Here is a 21,546-nt window from a genome sequence, read left to right as displayed (position 1 = left end):
AGCTTGCCATAAATGCCTTAAAAAAGCACCTCACAGTCACCAACCAGTTGACTAAATTTGCCGAAAGGAAAAATATGGCAGCCAAAGGCAACACTGGTTTTTAATACGAACTCATTTATAAACTCTAATGGAGAAGGATATTGGAAGCTTATGAGGAATATCACCTCATAAAACAAAGAAAAGAATTAGAAAGAAAAAACTCTTTAAGGAAAGTTTGGGAAGAAACCCAATTAAGACAGACATCCCAAGGGCAATATAAAGATGAAATGGGAAATAGGCCTAAACTGATAAATGTTGAAAAATGTATTCAAAAAGCTTTTTTATAACAAATTATTTTTACCATTAAGGATGATGAGAACTTTCCTCAAGGATTCTAACTTTATATTTTCAGATGTAGTTAGAGAAGAAATGGAAGTGGCACCAATGAAGACAAATAAAGGAAATAACAGCTGGATAAAACCAAGTATACCCAAAAGAAAAATGAATATAGGGGGCTACACTTTCAAAGATCTCTAGCCATTAATCTCCCTCCTCTTCTATATACACATTTAGCTAATAATTTTAAAATCTGAAAAATCAAACACAGTCCAGCACAACAAATTTGGCTGTATTAGAAATTGCATGTTTCTTATTACATTTACTACATGGTGATTCTCTCATCACCAGAATCAAATCTAAAGTTATTCCTTCTCTGACAAGATAATGGCACTTTTATCATTGTATAAAGTATTCAGCTAGATTTGTTCACTTTGATCTGCATCAGTTGGAAGGCTGCCTCATTTTCTTCTGAAGCCACCCTATCCATGTTTTATTTCCTACTGTACAATATTCCATTTACCTTGTAATACTACAATTTATTTAGCTATTTCCTGATAGGAGAATTGTCTTACTTAAGTTTTAAATTTTTGATTACCATGAAATGTCTTTGTTATAAATGTATTTATATTCATAGATCCTTTTCTGCTAAAACCTGGCTAGAACAATTCATAGCTCCACAAGCAGTGTACTTGTATACAAATCCTCTGACATTTGTCATTCTCTTCTTTTGTCATCTTTGTTACTCTGATGGATATAAGATAGGGGAATGAAAATTAAAGCCACTTTAAGGTTCTAATTATTCATGGTTTGGAATATTTTTTAATATGATTATTGATAGCTTAAATTCCTTCTTTTGAAAACTTCTTGTTTGTATACTTTGGCCATTCAACTGTTGGGAAATTGCTTTTAGTCTTATAAATTGGAATCAATCTCTTATAAATCTTAGGTATGAGAATTGTCAATGAAACTTAATGCCAAAGATTTTTTCCTGGTTATCTATTCCCTTCTAATTTTAGTACATTGCATTTTTTGTGTGCAAAAGTTTTAATTTTTTTATCATCAAAATTTTCCATTTTATTTTGTGTTATCCTTTCTATCTCTTGTTTGATTGTGAATTCTTATCCTATCCATACATTTGAAAGGTAATCCATTTCTTGCGTCTTTATTTTTTAAAGATGTAACTTTTTATATCTAGAAGTCAGACATCCATTTGGAGCTTATCCAGGTAAGGTTGTGGGATATTAGTCTAAGCTAGTTTCTGCCAGCAATTTTTGTCCAATGGTGAATTCTTCCCCCTGTAATTGGGTCTTTGGATTTATCATATACTGTGCTACTATGCTTATGTGTTGTCTGAAATAATGTTTCACTAACTGAACTCTCTTTTTATTTATTTTTTGGAATGCTATTTAATTGTTCTTTTTCCATTTGTTCTTCCATACATTCTTTCTTTTTATTATTATAGCTTTTTATTTACAAGATATATGCAGAGGTGATTTTTCAGCATTGACAATTGCAAATCCTTTTGTTCCAACTTTTTCTTTCCTTCCTCAGATGGCAGATTGACCGATACATGTTAAATATGTTAAAGTATAAGTTAAATATGATATATATATACACGTCTAAACAGTTATTTTGACTTTGAAATAGTGTACAATTAGCCTGTGAAGAAAATCAAAAATGCAGGTGGACAAAAATAGAGGGATTGGGAATTCTATGTAGTGGTTGAATTCTCTTTTTAAACCAATATCAAATTTTAATGTTTTAATGATAACTGCTTTTATAGTACAGTTTCAGATTAGTATTGACAGGCCCCCTTCTCCCTTTTTTTCATCACTACCCTTGAGATTCTTGATCTTATGTTATTTCAAATAAATTTTGTTACTATTTTTTCTAGCTCTACAAAATATTCCTTTGGGAGGATAGTACAGCACTGAATAAGTAAATGAAAATTGTACTATCACTTTTATTATATTGGCTTGACCAACTCATGAGTAATTAATGTTTCTCCAATTATTTAGGTCTGTCTTTATTTCTGCTAAGTATTTTATAATTGGATTCATATAATTTCATTGATGATCAAGAGGGGAAGATAGTTATATAGAAAAAAAATTTCAAGACTGTATTATTATCCTGAAAAGATGATCAAGAAAACATCAATAACTAGTTACCCATATGTAGAATTTAGCTTAGATTCTTAGGTGAATTATTTGGATGTGTTTTAAGGGCATTCTTCATAAGGATATTAGAAAAGAGTAGGAAAAGTGTTATAAGTGACATCTGATTATGGACAATATTTCTCCCAACACAATTGTAGAGAATACAATATTTAAGTAAAGGCCAAGATACAGATTTTCCTAAAGCACTGTCTAGCAACAGCACCTTTCTACTCGATAAACTCGAGTGATTCTCTCTTCACCAGAATCAAATCTAAAGGCATTTAAAGATCGTGAGGACAAAAACAAAAGAATCACAGAGACTGGCAGGTAGAGATCAGTTGCAGTCTATATCTGTGACAGGAATACCTGTGTCCATGAGATCCACTGACATCTCTGAATCTCAAGAAAATCAATACTACTGCAAGCAGGAGGAGTGATCTGCCCTAACCACTTCCATTTCTCCAGGAAGTACACGACTGAATTATGGGAAATAGTAACAAAAACATGCTGAGCAAAGAGGAAGGACTACATTTCCACTTTAACTATGGGCATTTTTCATTTGTACTTTTCATTTAGGAATGTGAGATTTTTGCTTAACATCAGGTCTGGTTCAGGAAAAGGAATTAAGGACAAAAAAAGGACCACAATGGCAGTTTCTCATTTCCAGGGAAGGTTTTTATAGGGATGGCCGCCACTATAAGTCATATAGTCAAGCCTAATTCTTAGCAGTACCATTGGAGGCTTGATCAGCCTTTTAGTTTGCACAATAAACGAATGAGCTTTTCCAGGAGGTAGTTTTGCAAAGCCAAGGAGTGTGGGGATGCCCCTAAGAACAGTACCTTAAAAAAGAACCAAATTACTTAGTCTCTAAAAAAAGACACCACGTTTCCTGACAGTGTCTACATTATTTGCATTATCCTTTCAAACCAGACTGGAGAGTTATGTATTTATGTCCTAATGAAAACCATGGTAAAAAGTGGAAACACTCCACACACACAAATTTGAGAAAAAAAGGAACGCACAATTCAGAGACAAAGAATACTTCACTGCCAGGGAGGTAGCAACAATAGCCTAAAAGGGGAGGGGGGCGCTTCTTTGTATGTCAAAGAGGTGCCTGGAAGCAATGTCCAAAAGCACCCCCACCCCAACCCTGCCCAGCTGGGGAGAGAGGATTGTTCCATGCGCCCCCTAGTGGTTACATCTGGCAGGTCCCAGAAGAGACCGCAGCTTGGCTACTCTGGACAGGGCCAGCAAATCAGACCCTGCCTTTTTCAACCTTCAGGTTGGCTGTGGGCAGTAGTGGGCAGTCAGGTCCAGAAGCTGGAGCCCAGTTTTGGCCCATCTCTCCTTGCCCAGGACCACCTGTCTTGTTCTCATGCTCCCCTGCTTCCATGCACAGCTATCTCTGACCCTCTGGAGGCTTCCAAGGTTCTAAGTGTCAATGCTGGACCTTGTTCATTTGATCGAGTGTAAAGGTTTTTTCAATTAAACGCTGGGGGTCACGGCTACTGGCCCTTCTGCTGGCTGTGGAGAAGCGTTCTGGGGGCAATCACCGTGAGGCTGCACTGCACACTTAGCTGCTTCTCTGGTCTCCCCAGCCCCCTCACGGAGTGGCTGAGACCTTATGGATGACTAAGGAGGACCCGGCCACAACGGGGCTTCTGGTCAGTTTTTCTTCTCAAGCCACTGATGACTCACCAGGCTGCCAGTCCCTCCTCCATGGCACTTCTGGGGCTGTCATTTCACAATGACCTTGTCTTAGTGACAGCAGTAATCTGCATTTATTCCTTATTTAAGAGTACCATGGCCAGGATTGTCAATATGTTTTTTAAAAGGAAGACTGGATAGGGTCTAGGAAAAAGCCCACAACTTTAATGGATGAAAAATATGTTCAATCAAGAAAAGCTAAAAGAGCCCTGTTAGAAGAAGAGAATGGTTGATTAGTGTTTTTCAGTACAAGGACAGCCTTTATAAGAAAAGAGCAGTTACTCTATGACCATGAAGGACCAAATAAGAAGGTTTAAATAAAAACAGCAAAGAAGTCGATTGGGTGTGTAAAACAACAGCAGAGGGACACTAGAATGACATCCTAGCCTGAGGTCCAGATTCTTGGTTCTGCCAGCTGTGGGACAAGTCACTTACTGTCCCTCAACTTCATTATCTTCATCTGTAAAACAGGGAAAACAATATTTACATGATTTACCTCATAAAGTTACAGGAAAGTACCCAGAAAACCTGAAGGTCAAAGCCCATATATACAAAAATATTTACAACAGTTATTGTGATAGCAAAGAATTGGAAACTAAGGGGCTGGCTGTCTAGCAAGCAGGGAATGGCTGACTAAGTTGTGGTGTATGAATGTGATGCACTGTATTACAACAAATGATGAAGAGGACGGTTTCAGGAAGACTTATATGAACTGATATAACTCTGATCAACACAATGACCAACCACAGTTCCAGACAACTCAGGATGAAACATGCAGCTGCCCACTTTCCTCACAGATGAAGTCAGAGTACTGATACATATTTTTAAATATGGCCAATGTAGTAATTTGTTTTGCTTGACTAAACATGTTTGTAATTAGGGCTTTGTTTTTCTTGCTGTCTAAACTTGGGGAGGTGGGAATGTAGAAAGAGAATTTAGATCTGAATTTTTTTTTAATAAAAAAAAAACAACCCTTAAGGTTATATGTAATATATGATATATATGATATATATATATATATGTAAGCCATCATAAATGTGAGCCATCATTTCTCAAACAAAAACAAAAACCCTTCATAACAAAGATGACAGAAAAGGTTATGCAGTCGCTGCTTTACTAAGACACTGCTTTCCTATAGAATCTTTTAGATAGGCTTAGGCATTCTGCCTAAAATGGAAAAGTGAAATAAAAAAAATCTCTTTATGATTCCATTATTGAATAAACAAGTGAACATAAAGAAGAACTTTAAAAGACTACTTTTTCTAATACTCAAAACCCAATCCTCAAATTGAAGTTAGGATATAATGTAGAGAGAAAATTGTTATGATTAAAATGTTTGCCATCTAAATTCAGTGCCTTTATCTCCTGCTATAATTCACTTTTTTATTTAAAAAAAAAAAGGTTTCTGTCTTTGGGTTAGATAGATTTACATCAAAATAGCCTGGTAAAGATTCTTATCTCTATCTCTACCCTATCTTATCTCAGCCTAGGCTAGGATATAGGCTATTAACTGGAAAGCAGGAAAGATGTAAATGAATAATAGGGTTTTCAGCCATTTATCTATTCACCAAAGTAAGTCATTTTCTATCACTTGCTTTGAAATTCAGTCAGTTGGTCCTATTTGATTTCCATTCTCTGAGAAAAGTCAAAAAACAGCCAGAATTTGAATAGCACAAAGAGATCAGTCTGCAAGAAATGAACACATGAAGGTAGTAACTACTTTCTCTTTAAAAATTCCTTTCAATTTAAGACTTAAGAAATAAGTGTCACTTTATTAAAATTGATCAACTAATCTATTTCTTAGCCAATACCAAATGGTTTTGGTGACTGCTGCTTTATAATATAATTTTAGATCAGGTACAGCTAGGCCACCTTCATTTGATTTTTTTTTTTTTAATATAATGTCTTCTTTATTACCTAAAATTGACTTCCTTATGTAATGAAACATTCACTGCTTGCCACTGAAATTCCTATAACTAATTATATCTGAAGGCTGGTAAGATGAGTCCAACATGCTTAGTCAAACATTATTACTTCAATTTTGGTTTACTAGAAACCCTGAATAAGCCCTGGAGAAAGCTAGCACTCAAGTCTTTGAAGCAATCAAAGTCACAGAATTAATGTTGAGCACACTATATGGTTATAAGGGGTATCTAGCTGGCAACTAAGAAGTTTCTTTGCCTTCAGTTAAATCAGCCAGATTGGAAGTATAATGGGATTCAATCAGGGGATTTTCTCATCAACATGATGAGTTCCCTAATCAATATGGTAAGATGGGTGGATCGATGCTCAAAGAGGAAGAGTCATCTTAGACAATAAGGAGATAACCAGAGATGTCACTACATCTCTCTGTATTCTCCTATTGCCTTTTTAAAAAAAATCTTAAAACTGATAAGTATTTTTGTAAACATGCTACTCATCTTATATGGGGAGTGGGAATTCAATGTATTTTTTTAAAAATTTTTAGTTTTCCTTAAGTTACACATACTTTTGTTTTATTTTTACATATTTCCTTATGGATCATTGAGACAGAAAACTCAAAACAAAAGGGAAAAACCTTGAAAGGGGGAAAAAAAAAATCAATGTATTTGAAAAGCTTGGATGGGCTATACCTTAGACATACAGATGAACTAATCAGATTCCTTAAGTCCAAAGAACAAACTGCCCATTTGGGAAGTGATACATTAACCACTATGTAAGAAATGTCCAAAGATGCCAAGCTAAGTGACAAGTCAGTCTGTACTGGAGAATATGAAGGAGAGGCACAGAAAGCTTACAGAGTAGTGTTCTTCCCATGTTTTTGATGACCTATAACCATAATAATGCATATTTACTTATTTATGTTACGAAAATTTTCTATAGCAAAAAAATGACATTTTAAAAAATGAAATAAATATAAAATATTTGATCCTAGAGTCAAATGGGTTCTACTGGAGAGGACTGATAGTCTAACTTGTGTGTACTTCAGGAAAATCACTTTGTCAACTGAGTGGATGGACTGGAATGGGGAAGAGATTTGAAAGAAGCAGCTCAGTGAAGAGACTCTTACAATAGTCCAGGTGGGCTTACACTGGGAGGATGGCCACATTGGATAAAGAGAAGGGCTTGGGTGAGAGAGATGCTGTGGAGGTGGAAATGTTGTGTTTGGGCTTTGTAGGATGAAGGAACAAAAAGTTAAGGAAGGCCTAGCTTGCATACCTGAGTGTTTGGAAGAAAGGTGGCATAACTCCAACAGAAATAACAAAGTTCCGGAGAGAGATGGATGCAGGGGAAAAAGATAATATATTAGCAACCACCCACATCTGCTGATCCTGTGCTACTCTCTCTCCCAGAAATTGGAAAAGTTGGGGGGAAGTGAGGAGGGGGTGCATACTTCCTTACTGGCCTCCACCCTGGAATGCAGAGACCTAATAAGGCCTGATAAGGCCATGGGGACACAGGAGTGAGAGGAGCTTCATTATAACCTCCCAGGGGCCCATGACTGGGGCAGCCACAGAGGAAATCAGCTGTAGGACAGGAAAAAGTAGAGGGATTCTAAAAGGGGAGGGGGAGTTGTATGGGGCAGGCCAAACCCACAATTAGTTGGGAGAAGAAGGAAGAGTAGAGTGAACAATATATTGAGCTCTGATTTCTGTAATTTGCTGCTTTTGTTATAAATGTTGTAAATGCTCACACTAAACATTTACAACCTGCTTTCCTGAGCACACTCTTGAATGTGCTCCCACCTTCATTATCCCACCTTCCAAGGGATCATATACTCCCTGGGCTCATTCCACAGTCTCTACTACTGATCTAGAAGATACTTTTCCACAGAAGTACAAAGGATTTTCTTTTTTTTAATTATCCAAGGCTTTTTCAGTGATTCTCTCCCTCTTCCCCCCTCTAGACTAGTAATCCTACAGAAACAAATTGTACTCTAGGTTTTCTTGACTGTTCTTAGTTCTAATAAAGATACTGAAAATTAATAATATCACATTTGTAATTATTATTGCTAGGTACCAGTTACTTTAAGCAAAAGTCCTACCCAAAGGGCTCCAAATGCAAACTGGGATTTCCTGAGATTTAGAGAAATTTAATTATACTTTAGAAGTTAACAAACTGCCTTTGGACTCAGAGATGGCAAAGAGGCAAACTTTTCCTTGGTTGTTTGTGGCTTGCTCCCAATGTGTATATACTTGATTCAGAAATATGTCTTTTTTCCTTATTGGCCTTAGTTATCAGCCTTTTTAAAGAATGCCATTTTACCAAGTCCATTGAAGCAGTGATTATGGATATTCCTCTTTTGTAAAGCCAAGCTAACCTAAGCAATTAAGACTAAAGGAGAACTAGAAAGGCAAGTGAAAAGGAAAGAAAATTGGTTTCTATGGAAACTCATTCTTCATTATGCTAGAAAATGTAATGAACATACTTACCTTCTGGGCTGGGACCGGCATTCCTCCTCCCCACTGTCTGCCTCCTGTATGGACAGGAAAGAAAAAAAACAAAACAAAACAATTACAAATCCTAAAATCTTTATCAACAGAATCTCTATGATGCAAGTTTGCCGGCTTTACAATGGGAGAATCTTTGATTTGCTACCAGGCATTTGGCATTAGGATAGAATCTGTATACTTGCCTCGGTGTAGCTCTCTGGCTCCAGGAAACCTGATTTTAACCTGCCCAGAGGGAGAACCCTAGTACTTGGACTGATTTTGGAAGGAAAATTCCATCAACAATCCACAAATAAATTTGACAGTCACAAGACCAAAAAAAAACCTCAAGGATTAAATCCAAAGGCAAATGTCATGTTGCATTAGGTGTAAAATAGATAAGTGTGTCCAGGTGGATTTTCAGCAGGGCTACATCTTCATGAGCACTTCTTGTCTTTTTCAAACACACTGAAAGATACATCATGGTAGGGCCGCTCAGAGAAGTGTTCCAACTTTCCCCCACCTACATTTCCCAGGTCAAGCTGAGGTAATTATATGTTAAGATCCTATACAGATTTCTTATAGAAAAACGAGGAAACATGGGAAAAGGCCTAATAAATACAGATTATCAGTTTAATGGTAACAATGCAGGATTCCTCCTATTAAATATGTTCCTGTCATACCTTGTGCTGGAGGGGCAGACTACGTAAGAACACAAGTAAGGAATAGGAAAAAAAGAACTTCAGACATCCTGTATGTTGTCTATCAATGAACCATGGACATTTCGTTTCTGGAACCATGCCAGAGCGTTTTTCTAGCCTTCCTCCCCCTCTCATGGATCACTGAGGCCAGTTCTATCACATTCATTCCCACGCTATTTTCATTATTGTCTGCAGGCAATACCTGAGTAGAGAACAGGAATGATCTTGTCTGTCTCCTCCCATGGAAAGAAGGATACCAGAAAGATCCCACTCCCAGAGAGGAATGAAGCCTAAGCAGAGAAAGTCACTTCTCATTAGTTCGTTAGTCCACAGTGAACATTTTACAAACTTAAATCAGTATTTATAGGAGCTGAAAAGGGCACTGATAAATGGAAAATAATTCCAGAGCCACTAACAGAATTTAAAGAGTTTGCAAGAAAGAAAATAAAATAGAAATGTCAGGTTTTTCTATCCAAGGGAACTATAATGATCAAAAATTACTTCTTGGAATTGCCAGTAACAAATAATGTTGCATTATAGGTTATAAGTAGTTAAAAAATCTCAAATTTTGAAGGTCTCTCACCCTCTCCACTTCACCCCTCCATCTTAAGATAAACAGGCCAAAAGAATATTAAATCATTTTATTTGAAATTGTTGGACGAATGTGCCCTGAAAACAGAACTGTGATTTTTTAAAATGTGGGGAGTAGAAAGTAGCGATGGAAGGCTGTGCCACTGAGTGGCACAAATAACTTTGCCTTGGCACCCTTTGAACCAAGAACCTGATATTTCTCATTCCTGATCCCAACCCACTGGGTGTCAAAGGACTTTTTTCTTTCATTTTCTTGCACCTCCTATGTTTTACAGTGGTATTAAGGGAGGTAAAACTTCCTCTGATATAAAGACAGGCAAAGAAATTATCAGTTAAGTTTTTCCTACACAGGATCCCAAAAATCTATTCTCAGATGAGGTGTTAGAATGTCCAGCCAAGGAAATGGATTAAGTGCCTTCAGAGCCAATTTATTTTGGATACAGACTACTGAAAGATACAAAAGAGCTGGCCCTGAGTAGGGACAATGAAAAAAAAAAATTGCCAGTTAGGTTTTCTTCTGACAAATCTCAGAGAAACAACAATGCTTACTCAATGAAGGTAGACATCAGGTGGTGCAGTTCTCTGGATTTCTAAGGTAATAGCTTAAGGCATTTGGCCTCCAGCCGCCAATTTCACATACCAACCACACCTGACAAGTGCAGACAACTGATGTGTAACCACCCACTTTGTCAGGTAACTGGGTATTCAGTGACTTTAAAGAAAAAACAGCCAACATGGCCTGAACACTCCAAATCCTAATGACCAACGAAGAAATGTTTTGTGGTGGGATTGCTCTCATGAAGCAAAGATCTGGCTGAAGGCCAGATGCCAGACAGCAATTAATTACTGTTTTGATCCATCAAATTGCAAATAAACTTTGAATATGTCTGTGATAGGAAAAAGCAAAGAGCCAAGTGGAAGGGACAAAACAGATAAGACTTATGCTTGGAAGGCCAAAAAGACTATATATCACATTTTGTTTCTATGTCTCTTAGGCATTTCTTTATCATATAGAAATGTGTGCATAAGTATTCCATGCCTTGATTTGAACTCTACAAGACTGAGAATCCAGATTAGCAGCCCACAAATTTTAAAGCACTAATTCCTACTATCATCATTGTCTGACCTTTATAATGGCCCTGGTCCTTAAAACAGTGCTCTCTCTGCATACAGCCAGTGCTTAAAAAAAAAAAAAAAAGTTTCCTCTTTATTTGAATTTCAATTGAATTTGAAGAGTGAAGCTCTTCACTCATCATAGAGCAGAATATAGTTCTAGTGTTGGCAGCATTTGGGGCCTAGATCACAAAGCTTTAAAATGAATGTTTCCAGACTTATTTTTTACTGCCACTTTAAGAAGCCCACTATCTGACTATATTGAAATGCTCATGGTGCCCATGCTAATCTGGCACTCTCTCACCTAGTTCCCTTTTCTTGCTCTATCTTCTCACCTAACTGGGGTCCAAGGTCACCACTTGTAGCTTTGGTTGCTCAGGAGTAGGTGCTAGCTAAGGAAAGACTGAAATGGAAGCCTGGGGAAGCACAAGTTTCTTAGCCTTTGCGTAAAGAGCAATGGTTAAAGATGCTGTAGCTATGGTCAAAAGTCCCTACATGTGGGAATGAAGACAAGCTTAACTCTATAAAGTTTCAGTTAAGAGTTTTTAGTCATTTTCCATTTCCATGGCATGAGGATGATCATAAGGTCCCTAAGAGCTTGCTAACTTTGTATATGTCAGCAAAGACACTCTAAGACACACACATGGCCTACATGTAGGATTTAGCTCATTCTGTTACTGCAGTTCTTTGGAGCAGATTTAAACCAAAGATTTAGGTACCAATATATTTATATTTCTAAGGAAACTTGTGAAACTCAGGGAGAAAAATGGGCTCATAGCAGGATTTGCTTTGATAAGAAAGATAAAGCAACAATGAAAAATGTAACCTTGCCCCAGAACTTTTAGGACAACATCCCTGGAAATAAAACCTAAGATCATATGTGATCTTCAGATCACTGTAAAAACTCACATGAAAAAAAAAGGTTGTTTCAAACTCTGGATCTGTCTGAGGAGAGGGAGGCTCTGAACACCATAAATTAGTTTCTTTGCATATATTTTAAAAGGGACCAGGGAAGCCACCATTACAAAGTTCTGGAAAATTTGGCAAAGCATTTATTTTGGGAGCAATGTCATTATAAACACTTTGGAAAAAAAGTCTTTCTTTGAAAAGATGTAAAATGAATATAAAGAAATGTTATGGCCAGTGATCTATTTCCTCAGTGTATGGCCAACTAGCTTGATGAAAATTTCAACAGTTTTGTCTTCAAAGAACCCAAAATAATTTATCTAAAAGGCAGCACAGTCAGTATAGGGCACAGAAGAAAATGTGATCACAATCCTGCTACTGGAAGCTTGATAAATGCAAGCTCAAAGATACTTGCATGTCTCTTCTCATGGGTCTTTGATTTCACATTCTGCAATGTATGTATGCTATCCATTAATGTCCAAACTGATGAACATATAATAACTATCACAGAGCCCTTTACAGGCATACTAACTGAAAGGCCAAGGTCCCCCACTGAATCCTGGGCCATCACCAGTTACCAAGACTTATACCTTACTATTTGACTTTAATGGCTTTGAAAGAGTGAGGCTGATGACTGCTCAGTTCTATCTCACTTAAATCCAATTCACAAGCAAGTCAAGACATCACTCTCATGATGTCACTGGTCTCCCAGAGAATAAAAGACTAACAACAATGCATCCATGATAATTTATGAGATAATCAGACAATTGTCCCACTGTTTATTCCTATCTTCAAAAACATTGTTTCCTCTATTCTGATGTATAATCTTGAATTCTGACTTTTCTGCCTTATATTATATACTATAGATTCAGAATATCTGCAACCTCTCATAAACTTTATATAGTATCATAAAGTTTATTAACTGCATTTATACACATCATCTCACTTGACCCTCATAACAACTCTGGGGGAAGGTATTATTATTATTATATTAATTTTGTAGATAGAAAATTGAGACTTTTGAGTAGTTAAAGCACTTGCCTAAGAACACACAGTAATATTTGGGGTGGGACTGAAATTCTGTTCTCTTCCAACTCAAAGCCATCCTATTATCTCAGCAGCCTTTAAGTAAGTGCCACTATGACAAACAGGTTCCCCAGTTGTGGCCTTTTGCCTATTTACCACACCTCACTGGCCCAACTAATCTCTTATCTACTTGTTCTAGTCTAGCTCTCCTCCTAATCTGTCTTGGTTTAATGACAAGGTATCGATATCAACAATTTCAACTTACCACCAAGGAAAGGAATCAAACCATAAGTCACAGACAAATGTAGACTGAGCCAATGCATTATCCCTTGGTTACCAGCAAAAGTTTTTTAACATTTAGTATACTAATACATAAAAAAATAGTAAAATACCATATTTTAATTACATAAACACCAAAGAAGTTGTACAAAAACCAACTAAAGCTATAAAAGAAAGAATTATTTGGAAAACTGAGACCTAAGAACAAATGTGGAAAACTGACAAACTAAGTGATTATTTACAATCACAAACTGAACCAAGTGACCTTAAATCAATCTTTATATCTCCTTAAGTTTCATAAAAATCATTTATATACTGGAAAGGAAGGAGACTGAATGACAAGATGATTTTTTTAAAAAGTCAGTATATTAAGACATGTGTCTACTGGTAGACAGTATTGCTAAGGGGAATTTGGACATTCTTTGTACACCTGTGAGAAAATTCGGTCTTTGATGAATCAATACTACAAGAGCATTAAACTTCATTAAAACTAAGTTATAAATAGAAGCTAGTGGATAGGTGCTGGATTTGAAATTCTGAATTCAAATTCACAACAAGCACATTAGTTTTGTTATTATGTCTTGGAATCTTGGGTTCTTATTTTAAAAATAGAGATGAAAATAATCCTTCCATTACCCAAGCTCAAAGAGTTGTTGAAAGGAAAGTATTTTGAAAACCATAAAATTCTGCCTATGAACTAGCGTCATGTTCCTGGGAAATTAAAATTCAAAATATAAATGTCTGAATTAGATTTTTATAGAGATCTCTTGTTTCTTACTCATTCTCACTCTAGGAAGCCTAGGCAAAATACAATGATCCTGATTGACCCCCAAAACTAAGTCTTCTGGATAGATGGTTCTTTAGGAATCAGAAGGGATTTAGATTAGATCTGTCAGCTTCCCAATACGTTATCTGCCTGTGCTATTTTCTACATATGGTTTATATACAGCCTACTATAGTTGATTATTGAAAAAATAAACTGTATTTACCCTGAAGGGGTGCTGTCTCAGATGGCCAAGGAGAGATGTTTAAGGTGAGGAGTGGAGTAGAGAACAATTAAGGAAGAATGAAGGAAGTACCTCTTCTTGCCTTTTCTTCAGGGAGAACATGACAGAAATTAGATAACGCGTTAATAATAAATGTATCGAGCCCAATCCATATTCTGCTCTCTGCCTTTTGGCATTGGCAGATGTGGATATAATTCATTTTGGAGGAACCCAATGCTGGGGTTTGGGCCAGGCACAAACCCGGGACAAACAGACAAATAGAAAATAACAATTACGAGCAATCGTGCTAAAGCCATCAAAAACAAACGGACAGACCCATTCCAAAACCCCAAGTTCTGAAAAATCAATAAAGTATCGGAGCTACTTCAATGCTCCTAATATGAGCGCGCCACTAGGGGGCAGATCAGCCAAAGCTTCCACAATAAATGTCTGATTGGAGGAAGCAGCTCACCTGAGCGCCAAGCTCCGGCTATCCATCAAGTTACATCACGAGGCATTTTTTTAAATAGCTCATGTTTTTCTAAGGACAATGTCAGCTGTTTTCCGTCTAGGTCAGGCTCTTTAACAGGCTGCTTTAACTGCTATAAGAGAGACCTCTTATATATGTACATATATGTAAATGATAATACATAATATAATATAATATGTATATACTATTATGTGACCGTGTAGACGGAGGCTGTCGTCTAGCGGGGAACCAGCCGCAACACAAGCATTCTGCATGATGCTGTGCAAGTACCTAGAATGCCAAGGAAAACCATCGCTACCGGAAACATCAGTCAGGGCTCCCCGCCCATCTCTGTACATCCACCCTGCTCAAAGCCCAGCCAGGCATCCAGACCACGTGCCCCGGGCAAACCAGGCCTCCGAGGCTCGACGTCACCGGCCATAACGAGGCTCCACATTGCCGCCCCCTCCTTTCAGACAGCTGGGGTCAGGCAGGTAGGGGCGGAGAAACTGAGCCCTTCTCGCAGCCCACGAGCGGCGACCAAGTCTTTTAAAGCTCCTCGAACCGGACCCAACATGAGCGAGTGCCGGGACGTAAAGATGAGGAACGAGAACGCGCCTTTTTTAATTCTTGAAGCTAGAATATGGCAAAGTGTCCCTTTGACCTAGGGCCAATAGACTCATCCTAGAAAGGGAAGCCCTGGGAGAGAAGAAAAGAAACGGCCTTCCAATTTAGATTTCTTTCCTTACTGGCACGATGAGACTTAAAAGTCACTGAACGGCTGGGAACCTCAATTTCTTGTTCTGGAAAGTGAAGAAAATACTTATACTTCTCAGGGCTGTTCTGAGGCTTACCTAGATGATGCCTGTAAACTGCTCTGCAAGTCTTAAAATGCTTAAAGGTCAGGTTTGGAGTTTTGTTTTTATTTGTTTTTGTTTCCTTTCCCGTTAATAAAATTGCAATCTTCTCATGCCGTGTGTCTAGGCTGGAGAACGCCTTAGTTTAGTTTAGAAAGTGAAACATCTGAAGTGCAAATTTTTAAAAAGAGGCAGCTAGCATGGCAAAGACCCTTTGGATAGAATTTATTATTTTCTATTTATGCTTTAGTCCTAATTATTTTCTACATATGGATTACAGTCTGCTACAGTTGGTTACTGAAAATAAAAACTACATTTGTTCTCAGATGGGCGCGCGCGCACACACACACACACACACACACACAATAAATCCACACACAGCCACACCCTGATTCTCTCCCACAGGCATCATTTTCTAAAGTTGCTCAACAGAATTCTGATTAAACCCTGATGAAAGGGGCAATGCTTTGACACCTATCTTCATAACTGCTGCAATCAAATGTCACTTATGCAATAATCTAAGAAAAGCCATCCATCAAAATCAGGTGAGCAAGCAAGATAGAAATGCTAAGAATTGTCTTGAATGAACTATGTATTTTTATGTTCCTTAGGCTTACAAAATGGAATGGGAACCAAACAGCTGTAGGTGGGGTTCAAAGCTCAGTTCTCTATGGGGTGTCACCTTCCTCAAATAAGCACCAATTAAAGGTGCTAATACTTTCAATCTTTGTTTCCAATGAATTCTATTTGAAATTATTTTTAGGCCTCTTGACCATCAAACATTTTTCTAAAGAAAGGAAATCCACATTTGACCAAACTCTTTACTTCATCCTCAAGAGGTAGGAATGGGAGAGGTGGACGGATGTAAAATAGCCATCAGTTCTGAGAATAAATTAAAAATTTAAGAACACATGTCCAGAGTCCAAAAAGAAACTTGCCAAAATTGCCAGTGATCCCATTCTTTTATCAAACTTCTGTATAAGAAAGTGGGAGACTTGTCATGTGACCAATGTTTTAAAGGAGATGCAAATAATAAATCTGAAGATTATCAACAACTGAAAGAATTCTGCTGGCAGAGGATTGTTTTAATTATCCTTCTTTTCCTTCCTTTACACAGCATCTCCTAACAATATCCTGCTGCAGCAACACATGGAGACAGCTCAAATCTGCAACCTCTTCCACCCCCTTCCAAGCCCTCTTTCCCTAGGGGACTGCAGTACATAATTTTAAAATTAAGCTTGCATTTCATTTGAGCAACAATGGTGCAATATAAGAAAGAGATGGGAGTGTACTAAGAGAGTTTGAAGAAAAGAATGGATTTCCAGATTTCCAGGTCTCGATCCCTCAATTTACCTCTCATGCCTTGTCTAAGGCAAGTCACTTTAACTAGGCCTTAACAGAACTTATTTGTAAACAAGAGATTATTAAAAAAAAAAAAAAAAAAAGATTATACTTATTCAGTCTTTTGTTGCTGGTTTTTCAGTGTGTTAAAAAAACAAAAAACAAACAAAAAAAAAAAAACCACCACCACCACCTAATACTTAGGAAATTATTCAGAGCATCAAAGTCAGAAATACCCAGATAACAAAATAAAGGGGAAATCTAAGGTTTGAACCAGACTATCATCCCATTCTTAACTTAGTAAATTACATTTAAAATCTAAAATATTCAGACATTGAAGACATTTCTTAAGTCTTTGTCAAACTAGTTCAGAACTTCAACTCATAGAATTTCCTGAATGGCTTCAATTCTCAGGCACACAATTTCCAAAGTAATATTGTTAAAACAGATCTGACCAAGCCAAATCCTTGCTCAAAAAGCTGCAATGGCTCCCTTGGGCCTCCATCTGACATTTTCTGCCCTTCACAAACTACAACTTTCACTCCCTTCCATAAATTCTATAGTCTGGACAATTTTGCACACTACATTGGCTATTTTCAGTATAGAATATTCTTTCCCCTGCCTTCATGGCCCCTGCCTTGATAAGCACTATTTCCTTGCTTCTGAATCTTAAAATATCCATAGCTTTCCTCATATCTCTTACACAAAGCCTTTCCTAATTTCCTTAGCACTAGTGTTTCCCCTCCAAGGCCCCCAACTCTCACAGAAGTCATCTTTCATATACTGTGTATTCGAGCATGTGTAGAATATAGGTAATATGTACATTGTATCATTGTATCTACTTATATGTGTATATGTTGCTTTCTTTAATATAATTCAAACTTCCTGAAAGCAGGGATTATTTCATTTCTGTCATATTATAATCAGAGAATTTAGCACACTGCTTGGCACACCGCTGGTGTCTAGTAAATGCTTGGCTAGTTGATTTTACCGTCTTAAATGATTTTTTTTTTTAATTAGTGGTAAAGGATCACTAATGATGACAGTGCAATTTTCAATGAAGATTTTAATTGCAAAAATAATCCCTATTAACCTTGACAATTTACCAACTCATAATTAGAAAACATGTTCCACTTACACGGAGGCATATTCCTGGGCACGAGGGAAACAGGAAACAGGAAAGAAAAAAATAAATTCTTCCCAAGCATAAAGGTTATCAGCACATAAATATGCCCATCAGAATTCTATGGTTCCTTAGATGAGATTATGTCCCCATCCTCTCTCCACCAACCCAGGTTTTTTCCTGCAGTCCATACAATCTTCTTCTCATTAGTTCCTCACCTATTTCCTCATTCACTTTCTCATTCCATAATTTCTCTTACCCTCTCTTATCCACTTGTTCCACAGTCCTATATTCCCCACTATGTTTCACTCATATTCTCAGGCAATTGTTATTTTCCTTGGGACTTCATTAAGTACAAATTCTTTACAAGATATTTAGGCTCTGGAGAAATGGGATTGCTTTTTCCTTTTTAAATAAGCCCTAATGGCAGGAATAATAGTGGATTAAGAGACAGCCTAAAAATGTTTTTTCTTTTGCCATACTTAGTGACTCCAGGACAAAAATTTTTTTGGGGGGAAGGTTAATGTTTATAATAGCTTTTTGTTTTTCAAAATACATGAAAAGATAGCTTCCAACATTCACCCTTGCAAAACGTCATGTTCCAAATTTTTCTCTCTCCCTCAAATAATCCAATATAGGTTAACCATGTACAATTCTTCTAAATATATTCCCACTTTTATCATGCTGCACAAGAAAAATCAGATTAAAAAGGGAAAAATGAGAAAGAAAAAAATAAACAAGCAAACGAACAAAAAAGGTGAAAATACTATGTGTTTTCAGTCCCACATTCAATCCCCATAGTCCTATGTAGGTGGCTCTCTCCATCACAAGTCTATTGGAATTGGCCTGAATCACCTCATTGTTGAAAAGAGCCAATCAGGACAATATTTTGCACCAAAGGCCACAGGACTACCAAGTCCAATTGAATTAGCAGAACCCAATTGACACAGCATACAGTAATGCCTCCAAGTTTTCCTTTTAAATTTTATCTTAAATAAATCAGAAGTAACAAATTCTAAACTCTGAATTTTCCAGATTGGAACAAAACTGAGGAAAAAGGAGGAAGAAAGTAGAAGACAAATCAATGAACAAGAAACTCATATTTCCTTTCCCCATTTGTACATTAGAATATAAATTAGCATAGCTTTAGAGAAAATATCCTAGGCTAAGGTAGGTAGACAGATACCTCTTAGTAGAGAATCACAAACTATCAGTTGGAAAGCCCTCAAGAGATCAGCAAGGTGGCTCAGCGCATGGAGTGCAGGCCTCATATTCTATCTTCTAAAATGAATTAGCAGTGTGACCTTGGGCAAGTCACGTGACCCCATTTGCCTCAGGCTGTTCATCTGTCAAATGAACTGGGCAAATTACTCCTGTGTCTTTGGCAAGAAAAACCTAAAAGTCATAAAAAGTCAGACACAACTGAACACAACTATACAGCCAGAGGCTCTTTAATTCAGCCCTAAGCAGAATGAGATTCTTTTCTACAACTAAACCAACATGTGATCATCCAGCCTTTACCTGAAGACCTTCATTAATGAGGAACTTATTCTACTTTTGGAGGTTTACCTTATTTTAATCAATTAATAACATCGAGGAACTATGCTGGCCATTGGAAAATCGGACCCCTATCCTCAAGGAATTTTATTTTCTTATCAAGGTAGACTTGGAGCCCATATTTGCCTCTGGAATTTGCATACAAAAAATACGGGACTAAACAGACTGGATCCCTCCTCCAAATAAGAATCTGTGAGTCTCTCAAATATCAGAAAGGAGAAATCAGAAACATTTCTCCCTCTCTCCCTTTGAAGTCTTGCTTCCATTTCTTCCCAACAGTGTTCATATGACATAAAGCTAAAACAGTCAAAAAGAAAGGGATACTTAATGCACTTTTAAAAAATCACCATCACTAGTTTACATAAGACAAAAATCAATTTAATTAAACAATGAAATCTGCCTAGGAAACCATACTATATAAAAGTCATTATATAAACTATAAAAAGCTTGGAAAACCAATGCAAAATAAAGTTCTGCTAGCAAAGATCAGATTCTTAATGGGAAGGCACATTCTTGAAGCTGATTTCTTTGCATTTGTAGGTAAAATCTGACTGAGCTTGAGAGTCAGGCATTTCTCAAGGTTCCCAGCCTCTGAGATCTAAAGTTGAATTGGTCCTGTGAGTCCCCCAGTTCAATCCCCTGATTTTATAGAGTGAAGAATGAGAAGCTCCTCAGTCAAGGTATTTGCTCAAGATTATTTTCACTTTTGCCCAAGTTCTGTCTCTACTCATTTGATTAAGTACTTTCTCCACCAATATTCTATACATTCCCCAGTCAAGTCATATGCTCTATAATTTTTTTTTTGAAGAACCTGGGAGACCTAGTTTACAATTTCAAGTCATTCAATGTTGTCTTTTTAATATACATATAGACCAAACTGTGGGAAAGCATGCTAGTAAGAAATGATTTTTCCTCTCAACCCAATTTTATGAAAGATTTGGCTCCTTTCTCCTCCCCCGCCCCTCCATCACTGTGCTATTAATAAGGACAGCTGGGCGACCTTAAATCATTCCATTTTTCTAGGACACAGTTAACTCACGAATGGATAGATACAGCTTATAAGAGAATTGCCACAATATCTACTCAATGAACTCCTAAATTTTTCTGCCTACTCCTGAACAGGCCACCTGGCAACTCAAATTCAATGTATTCAAAACAGAATTAAAGACCTTTCTCTCTGATTCTACTCCTTGCAAACTTTGTCTGTTTCTGGATGAGCATCTTTCCAGTCACCTGGATTGATTTTCAGGCCCAAGAATTCCTTGTTAATCACATCCAATCAGTTGCCAGGTCCTGCCAACTCTATTTCCACAACATCTTCTCTCTCCCATTCATCTCCTTTTCTCCACTGCCATAGCAGTGGGTCTCCATCAACTCTCTTCTAGGCTACTCTAATAGCCTCCTTCCTGATTTTTCTATTTCTAGAATTTCTCATTTTCAAACCCTGCTCCACTGAGCTGATAAAACATTTTTTCCTAAGGCACAAAGATAACCAATAACTACTTTTCTCCACCCTTTTGGTGATTCCTATTGCTCCTAGGTTAAAATACAAACTTCTTAACCCAGCATTTTAAAAACTCAATCACATCTCAGCTCCATCGACCTTTCCATATTTAATTTCTCATTACTCCCTTTCACACATCTGGTTTCATCCAAACTCTATCCTACCAGCTGTTACTCTATCTTAGCAGTTTACCTCTTGTCCTCAACTTCTGTTCCAGATCTGGGACTGTTCCCCAGGTGGGATGTTCTCCCTTGTCATCTTTCTGCTACTCAGTCTTCAGGTACCACCTCATGTGAGAAGCCTTCCTGAATTTTCCCCATTATTAATGTTCTCTCTCTCTTGAAGTTATCTTGCATTGCCTTATTGATGTTCAGTTGTGTAGAAAGCTAGCTCTGTAGGGGCAGAGACTGCCTCACTTTTGTATTTCTAAATGTGAGAGTAGTTGGCACAAATAAGTGCTTAATATCTCTTATTCATTTGCTCATTTGTATTCATTCACTTAA

The 21,546-nt window shown here is 37.2% G+C and overlaps 1 protein-coding gene across 4 annotated transcripts in view; it reads right to left on the bottom strand.

Moving 5' to 3' along the window:
- Window positions 1-21,546, bottom strand: part of SSH2 (slingshot protein phosphatase 2) — a 228,519-nt gene that overhangs the window by 116,961 nt on the left and 90,012 nt on the right. For all 4 annotated transcript variants that reach the window (XM_051992246.1, XM_051992247.1, XM_051992248.1 and 1 more), the window contains one exon: window positions 8,594-8,637. In XM_051992246.1, the coding sequence (XP_051848206.1) occupies window positions 8,594-8,637 (44 nt within the window). The remainder of the gene's footprint in view (window positions 1-8,593; window positions 8,638-21,546) is intronic.

This window comes from Antechinus flavipes, chromosome 4 (assembly GCF_016432865.1).
Source record: "Antechinus flavipes isolate AdamAnt ecotype Samford, QLD, Australia chromosome 4, AdamAnt_v2, whole genome shotgun sequence".
NCBI classification, from domain to species: domain Eukaryota; kingdom Metazoa; phylum Chordata; class Mammalia; order Dasyuromorphia; family Dasyuridae; genus Antechinus; species Antechinus flavipes.
Note: the sequence above shows the minus strand (reverse complement) of the source record. Positions and strands in the feature narration are given on the sequence as shown.